This window comes from Crassostrea angulata, chromosome 2, assembly GCF_025612915.1.
Source record: "Crassostrea angulata isolate pt1a10 chromosome 2, ASM2561291v2, whole genome shotgun sequence".
In the NCBI taxonomy this organism is placed as follows: domain Eukaryota; kingdom Metazoa; phylum Mollusca; class Bivalvia; order Ostreida; family Ostreidae; genus Magallana; species Magallana angulata.
In genome coordinates, this window is record NC_069112.1 from 22972815 (window position 1) to 22982236 (window position 9422).

A 9422-nucleotide genomic window follows, 5' to 3' on the forward strand; every position below is an offset into this window, starting at 1 on the left:
TTCATCATAACATGACTAAATTGCTGAGTACTAATGCACTAAATAAGTACTAATGACTTAAAATTGTCGTCTCGTCTCATAATAAATATTAATAATTGATTAGGTAATGCTGAGAACAATCAAGCATCGATCAAGTATCACTACACAAGACACGTGTCGCCTGAATAAACATCCTGTTACACGGGTCATGCGTTTTACGCGTTAAGCCATTTAAAAGACCAAGTATGGCTATTAATTAGGTAATGCTTGCATATATATTGCCACTTTGGAGTATCGAGAGAAATCCACATTTATTAATGATAACCAGGACAGCAGTATGACTTCGAGAGATCAAGGGTATTGAGAGATTAAGAGTCAAAGAAAGCAAGCGTTACTTTTATTGCGAAAGAATTTGGGACTGGATACTCACTCCGAGAGATCGAAGTTCGAGCCATCAGGAGTTACCTGTTTGAGTGACTGTTTCCTATCATAATTACAAACTGTATCGCTTGTTATGATGAATTCGATAACAATCTTAGTTCTCAGAAATCAACATTTTTTGTCTGGTGTAAAATCGACAAAACGTAATACTACAATTTGTTGTGTATAGCAAAGACATTTTCAAGGCAAAACTTTTATAGCTTTTTAAAGGCAATACATTAACTTAAAATTGACTGCAAGGTGACAGATACATTTTCATTTCATGAAAGACTAAAACTTCAAATCAAAATATCATCGAAACTGTAATTTTGGATAAAAATACGAACATGTCTGTTTACGAGTATTCATGAAACTAAAGGAAGGCGATTTTGTTCATTTCAAATCCACGGATATTACACACATTTCATTTTAAAACAAAGTATTGCTTTTACACTTGTTCTTTTGACGCTTTCATTAAGTTGTGTTTTGCATATAAATTATTTGATATTCTCTTGACTATAAGGCAGTGATCAGCAGTTTTGGCAGGTAAAACAAAACAAAGCATACTGCGAAAGAATTAGGGGAATAAAACTGCAACGCTGATTGTAAAAGGAGTGATGTTTTATCGATAATATATAAACTTTAACCTTTTTTTTTCTACTTTTTTTTTGTTTTGTCATTTTACTTCTTATATTTATTATTATAGATATTTTTATGTGAGACAAATACGTTTTACGCGTTAAACCATTTAAAAGACCAAGTATGGCTATTAATTAGGTAATGCTTGCATATATATTGCCACTTTGGAGTATCGAGAGAAATCCACATTTATTAATGATAACCAGGACAGCAGTATGACTTCGAGAGATCAAGGTATTGAGAGATTAAGAGTCAAAGAAAGCAAGCGTTACTTTTATTGCGAAAGAATTTGGGACTGGATACTCACTCCGAGAGATCGAAGTTCGAGCCATCAGGAGTTACCTGTTTGAGTGACTGTTTCCTATCATAATTACAAACTGTATCGCTTGTTATGATGAATTCGATAACAATCTTAGTTCTCAGAAATCAACATTTTTTGTCTGGTGTAAAATCGACAAAACGTAATACTACAATTTGTTGTGTATAGCAAAGACATTTTCAAGGCAAAACTTTTATAGCTTTTTAAAGGCAATACATTAACTTAAAATTGACTGCAAGGTGACAGATACATTTTCATTTCATGAAAGACTAAAACTTCAAATCAAAATATCATCGAAACTGTAATTTTGGATAAAAATACGAACATGTCTGTTTACGAGTATTCATGAAACTAAAGGAAGGCGATTTTGTTCATTTCAAATCCACGGATATTACACACATTTCATTTTAAAACAAAGTATTGCTTTTACACTTGTTCTTTTGACGCTTTCATTAAGTTGTGTTTTGCATATAAATTATTTGATATTCTCTTGACTATAAGGCAGTGATCAGCAGTTTTGGCAGGTAAAACAAAACAAAGCATACTGCGAAAGAATTAGGGGAATAAAACTGCAACGCTGATTGTAAAAGGAGTGATGTTTTATCGATAATATATAAACTTTAACCTTTTTTTTCTACTTTTTTTTTGTTTTGTCATTTTACTTCTTATATTTATTATTATAGATATTTTTATGTGATACAAATACTGCCCTTAGATATTTTTTAAAGAATTGTGTCCTTAGACAAACAAAAATCAATGATTTTTTTCTATTCTACTCTACTTCAAATAGAGTGTCTTATGTTAAAAAAAAAAAATACAATCAGTTTGCAATCCATGTTTTTATATTATTCGGATTTTGTAGGATAAATTTCTCCTAATTCCTAACATATCTAACAAATTGATATAAAGACCATTTTCCAAAATTTAAAACTAATTTTTTTTAGAACTTAACCATTTCGGCTTAATGTGTTTTGGTTGTTGGAATGAAATGATTAGAAAAAAATGCATTTTCTTTTTAATATTTTCAATAATATTTCACCAAAACATAAAAATAGTTAAATGTAAACTATATTATTTCTACGAGTGTTGCGTCATGTTTGAGTTTTCATTATTGATGTCTGAATGCCAAAGTAAATAAATAATTTGTTTTAATAGAGTCCAACTCAAAATAAGAATAAAACATGCTTCATGTTAGAATGAAAAGAAATACCGCTGAAATTCTACCTTATGCATTATATGTATGAAATCGAACGTTATCTTTTTTATGGTCCCCTTTCATGAGAAAGCAATCAATACTTTTATCAATTTGCTGAATGCTTAAATATAGAAAATATGCACGGTTATTTCATTTCAAATATTGAAGTGTATGCACAGTAAGGACCATGTTTAGAACATTGTCGTGGTTTTTTGCTGCTCTCCTATTTTCAGTCCATTGTCTGCAAAGACAGTTTTGGTATTCCAGATTGTACAAAGAAGTGACCAACTCATCCCTAGCCATCCTTTATGGAGATGATTGCAGTCTTGTTCATTGTGCAGGACTTTGTTCTGGAGACGACTATTGTATGGAGTTCCTTTACAGCGAAATAAGTAGACACTGTATTGGACTTCACTGTGTAAAGAAGGACAATTATTTGTATCAGTATATGGGCCCGGAATCTTCACACATGTTACGTTATGAGAAAGGTAACTTGTCTTGTTTGAATAAAAACACATTCAGATGATAACCTATTATTTTAGTGGGGTTTTGTTTTTTTTTAGATACGTAACCACACACAGGACCGTTAGCTTCAACCGAAAATATCCTGTAAAACATTCAGAATTATTGTTTTCAAATTCAAGTTTTAGGTACGCTATAAGTATTAAATATTCTTTTGAAAAATTAAACAGACTATCTATTTTAATTTTTAATTTGAAGAGTAATGTCAATATTTATTTTCGAATTTTGTCACAGGTCTTGTTTTCAGTAATTCCAGTTTAATGTAAATTTCACTTTAGATATTTTTTCATATGTTTGTGGTGTTTGTAATTTATATGAAAGACAATATGAGAATTATAGCAAAGGATAGATACTAAAACATTCAAGAATCGATTATTGTCGTATTTGTGCTATGTTTAATATTTCTTTTAAGTAAGACTAAAATAAAGTAAGTCTAACATTATATTTGATGCAATTAGCATTCTTTTGTTAAGTACTACTAGTGTTACAGTACCATCAGACCAAACCTAACAAAGAGTAAACCCCAAATAAACTCAGTGTTTACTTTTTGAGGTTTATTTGGAGTTTACTATGGATTTTTCTTTTGAATATTTGGGTCCACTCTGAGTTTACTTTGGATTTACTCGTTGTTTACTTTGGGTTTACTTGGACATTGCTTTTGAGGTCAACTATACGCACTGAGGTGTGAAGAAGATCTCTCTTTTATCTTAACAGCTTACTGCCTGTAATTCCTGGCTCTGGTTTACTTTCTGTTAGGGTGGGTCTGATCAGTACTGTATGAATCTATGTAAAAGACACCATAAAAATTAAAATGCATAACCTTATATCAACAAAGGAAAAAATATTAATCATTGCAAATTTTTGGATAAAGTGAACACGACAATCTTTTGAGTGCTTTTCAGTCTTTTTTCAGTGCACTTGAAAAAAAAATAAGATTAATGTCCTAAGATTTAATTCGTTTTTTTATTTTCTTCATAGTTCTATATATTAGATTACATTTAGTCTGTTTTAACTATTTTAATGACATTGTTTCTTACAGAGTTTAACTTGGTAGAGTATTTGGGTCACTATTATTTCTATGGAGAGGAGAAATTCACATGGGAAGACGCCAAGGTATCATCCTTAGTTAAGCATTGAATGTTTTTTTTATATGTCCTGTAACACACCAAGAGTTGCAGACAAATTGAATATCGCGTGTAAGGGCGGTATGATAATTTATTAACTGAAAAAAAAAAGTAAATGTTCAATTGCTTTCGTTTATACTCATTTTAAAGACACATGAAAAACTCAATAGTATGCACGGGGTCAAAATTAGATTAGCTCTTAACTTTAAATAGTTTTCTGCAATGATCGCTATTTTAATAGTCCGTATGAATTATGATAAGCTTTCATTGTTCATATTTACAGCCTTCTATGATTGTTCTTAAGTTTCGTTAATGGTACATGTACAATAACAGTAGAAAAAAGAAAATTAGCGTCTATGTCGATCAGCATGTTACATGTATTTAAGGTTAATGAGTCCATACATGTTAAGGTACACTCGGTGCTGAGAAGCCCGTTTACAACCTTTTTTAAGTCCTTGATCTTTAATTGTACCGAAAGTATTGATATATCTTGATGTATCACACGCGCTCTTAACGTCAAAATATAGACCAATACAAAAAAGACGTAAATAAATTTAATCGTATGCTATTTGAACTTTGGAAAGTTTAGGCTTTATAAACCGCTACGTGAAAGCCTCTTTTAAATAGAAGAAAGAATATTTACATGTACATTTATAAACGGACAATCTGATTCAAATATCTAAATTATAGTTTGTTAACATTACGATACCAATCGAAGTTTGTAAGAGACAGAAGTCAAACTTTTAAATAGTCTATATCAAAATATTTGTAAACAACGATAGTTTAAGAAAGTGAACTCAATATAAATCATATTTCATACAGTTTTGTTAAATGCTAGGAAAGCGCAGTGACGTTCACTTTTTAAAGTACAAAAATGACCACTAACATCCATCCCTCTAAATATTAATGATAATATCAAAACATGAATTTCGTAAATCAGGAAAAGTAACTCTTTTTTAATCTTTTTTTTATTTACAAACAGCTGGAATGCCAGAAAAAATGTGCACACTTGGTTGAAATTGAAACGAAAGAGAAATCCGATTGGCTTATGACTAAATTTCTTTTGAAAGGTAAATTGTCTTCGTGTTACATAGAACATATTTCGTTTAGTTAATACTTAAATACAGTGTAGACTGTAATATCATTATAGGGTTGAATATCATATGTAAGCATTTTCAGTAGATAGAACAACTCGTTTTTAACCAATTCTTCCGAAGTACCATTTTCGCCAGTGCAGTGTTACGTCACTTTATCAGCACAGAAAATAATAAATAATATAATGACGTTACAGTGCACTGGCGAAAAGGGTAATTGGTAAGAATTGATCCTAACTCAGTATTGAATACTTCAACAATTCGAATTTAACGTACTGTAAAAATGTATGACCAGCAAGTCTAAATAATTTTATATCAACTACAAATCCTCTGTCTTTCTCTATCAAACGGAGATTATTCTAATCAACGTTTAATCATGAACGTTTCTGAGGGAGCTGAATATCACCAAGAAATTATTAAAAAGGATTCTTTTTTCTCATTCATTCCCTACACTTCTTCGTAAAGTAATAAAATAAAATATCCACAATTCTCTGAAAAAAATCTAGGAAAATGTTATCCTTAAGCACTGAATTAATTTATTAGTACCTTGTGGCCAGAAAAACTGATTATGACACTATAAGCGTATATGATTTAATTGTGTTTGGCTTTATACTGTATTAAAACTTTATTTTACACATATTGTTGTGTCCAATATTGATTATACATTAATTGAAATCATTTTTTTTTCTTTTCTTGAAGATTGCCGTTATATTTTTGAAACGTGTACAGCTTGGACTGGACTAAACGATCGTCACATTGAAGGTCACTACGTGTGGGACCATTCGAACACGTCCATGGTCTTTACCAACTGGTACAAGTTCGTGCCAAGCAAGGGTGATGCACGGGACTGCGTCGACATTCTGAGGAATGGTGAATGGAACGACAGACCATGCTCGTTCTTAAACGCATTTATTTGTGAGAAAAGTATTCGGCAATATTTGGCAAAATGGTGCGTGGAACCGCTCATACAGAACAATGTGCTTCTCTAATGGACTAGATATAAGCCCAACATAGATTTCTTTATTCATGTTTTAAATCATGCTTTTTTTTCGACCAATGGATTTGTGAAAAATTACCTAATTAATTTGAAAACATGCTTTCACAGCTCTCTACATTGAGGTTACAATGTATATTCGTAATTTTAAAAAAGTATTGGTATTTATCGTATGTTGTTAAACTGCATGAATTCTGTATTAAAGCTTAACTGCAGTCATCAAATTATTTTGTTTTAAGCATTCTTCAGTGGCTTCAGAGGTATATCGAAGGCTCTATAAATTTACGGCCGGTTGTTTTCCAAACAAGTCACCTTGCAGAGTTCATAAATTTATTCACAGCGAATTGGCATTTTACAAACGATAGTTAATAGCCGTAAAAAAAACCAAGTAACAAACTGTGTTTTTTTTTATCAGAGGTTTCTCAAAAACTAAACTATAAAAAGTTTAAAGAAAAGTTCAACTTTGAATTTAATGTTGATTAATGAGTGAACACTAGGAAACATGTCAACTTAACCTAAAATTAGTAGCAGAACAATATTATATCCCATTTCATTTACTTTTGTTTGGTTTAATCATTGCGTTCCGAAATTTTAAAGATACATTGCGAGATGAATTTACAAATAATCTGGAATAAGGAATATCATAAATTCTCAAGGAAACAATCTTCAATAATTATGGATGGGAATAATGCAATTTTTTTTATGAAAACGAAAAATATGTATATCATCAAAATACAACTTTTTTAAGAAATAGGATATCGATATGTATATGAGGATATGAATAGTGATTAGTCAGTGATCAAGTTTGTTAATTGTCCAGAGGACTTAATGCTACAATATTATAGCACCCGTATTAAAATCCTAATAAACAATAAAGGGATACTTGATTTCTACATTTACATTTGTGTTAAGTTAAAACAAATAAATATGTGCATTGCATTACTTATATGCTGCACTAGAAAGCCGCCTCATTTAATTTGACGTTACAAAATAAAAGTTCCACAATGTTGCAAGAATCATTTTAATCTACATATCAAGACAAAATATCTGTCTAAATTGAACGAAAAAATGAAATGATTTAAATTCTAAGTTTCCCGAAAAAAATGAAAAAAATAGAGGTTTGAAGATTTATCACTCTTACCGTTATACAGTACCGATCACACTTAACCTAACAGAAAGTAAACCCCAACTTAACCCTGGGTTTACCCTGGGTTTACTAGACTGGATACAGAGTACACCCAAAGTAAACCCAGAGTGGACACAGAGAGTAAACCCAGTCAGAAGTAGACCCCTGAAAGTAGACGCTAACTGTGTATTTGAAATATACAGCGGGCACGAATTACAGGCAGTGGGACGGTAAGATAAAAGAAGGGGTCTGTTTCACACTTCAGTGCGTACAGTTGACCTCAAAAGCAATCTCAAGTAAACCCAAAGTAAACCCCGAGTGGACCCAAGTTTTCAAAAAGTAAACCCAGAGTAAACACCAAAAGTACAGTACCGATCAGACCCAATCTAACAAAAAGACCCTGGGTCTACTTTCTGGGTTTACTCTGGGTTTACTTCGGGTTTACTAGAGTGGACCCAGAGTAAACCCAGAGTACACCCAAATTAAACCCAGAGTGGACACAGAGAGTTAACCCCGATTAGAAGTATACCCCTGAAAGCAGACGCTAACTGTGTATTCAGAGTACACAAGGGACAGGAATTACAGATACTGTGGTTTCATCAATATTCGTTGAATACCAATTTTCGTGGATTTCGTTGTTAAGTTGATCCACGAAAATTAATGTTCATTGAAGTTCAATTTCAACTAACGTTTTGTATTGATAGGATCATTGGCCACGAAATTACGTATCCTTGAAACTGTGGTTTTCAGAAAATCCACGAAAATTGATACCCACGAAAATTAATGAAACCACAGTAGTAGGATGGTAAGATAAAATACAGTTCTGCTTCACACTTCTGTGCATATAGTTGACCACAAAAGCAATTTCCAAGTAAACCCAAAGTAAACCCCGAATAAACCCAAAGTAATCCCCGAGTGGACCCCAATTTTCAAAAAGTAAACCCAGAGTAAACCCCAAGTCAACCCCAGAAGTAAACATAAGGTTTAGTTGGTGTTTATTCTGGTGTTAGGTTGGGTCTGATTGGTAATGTAAACCCGGGGTTTATTTGGGGTTTACTCTGGTGTTAGGTTGGGTCTGATCGGTACTGTTGTTAAAGTCAGTTTAAAAGTAATTGAAACAAATTTACATAGTAATTTATAAATGAAATTGTATTGCAGTTACAAAAACCAGTATTAAGCAGGCGTTGTTCTATTTCTAAAAGTTTTGATACTAGAGATACGTGTTTTTAGTTGCTGTTGGAGCGAAACGGACATATATAAAGGCAAAATGAACTAGAGTTGACATATGGTATACACGGATTGTGAATGCATCACACACAAATTGTTCTTGGCATTGCTATCGTTGTTTTTGGTCAGGGTTTGTATGAAAACCCGGCCAGACATGAACTGAATGATTTGCTTAATTCAATCAGCGAACGTTCATTTTTCAAATAGGTTTCCTTGTTACGAACTAGACCCAAAAACATCCTAATCTATGAAGAACTACATATCCTGTATTCAAAACATCACTAAACGTCTGCCATCCATTGACGATAATTAAATGCTTAATAATTGATAAATATTTCATGATTCATTTTTGTACCAGGTTCATATTTGCCCCAATTGTTATTTTATTACAAATAGTGATGATTAATAGAAATTTCCGTGATTTTTTAACGCAACCTCGCTCGTGTCAAAACTCAGTTTAAATCGCGTTAATAACGAAAATTTCATTTCGAACCACCTGTCAATGATTGTTTTGTGAAAAAAAATGGAAATTTGTTATGTTGTCATTAACAAAAAAATTAAAGTGTGTAATAATTATTAGATAGACTACATTTTTGTCATTGACAGGGTAATTATGATCTTAAGAATTCTTTCAGATGTGACAACATAATTTAGAAGCTTAAAAGAAAAATCTTGATTTCACTCGCATTGATTTTTCTGTTACCTTGTGATATATCTAGAATTATTTTGGTTTTGTATGTTTAGTCTTACCATTATCAGAAACATAGACACACGGTGAAGAAA

At 31.8% G+C, this 9422-nt stretch overlaps 1 protein-coding gene across 1 annotated transcript; it reads left to right on the forward strand.

Moving 5' to 3' along the window:
• Positions 1–2540: 2540 nt before the first annotated feature.
• Positions 2541–6490, forward strand: LOC128173674 (collectin-12-like). The gene is made up of 4 exons (XM_052839347.1): positions 2541–3040; positions 4114–4187; positions 5181–5268; positions 5992–6490. Exons 1-4 carry the CDS (start codon positions 2740–2742, stop codon positions 6279–6281), a joined length of 753 nt encoding a protein of 250 aa, XP_052695307.1. The 5' UTR covers positions 2541–2739; the 3' UTR covers positions 6282–6490.
• Positions 6491–9422: the final 2932 nt, after the last annotated feature.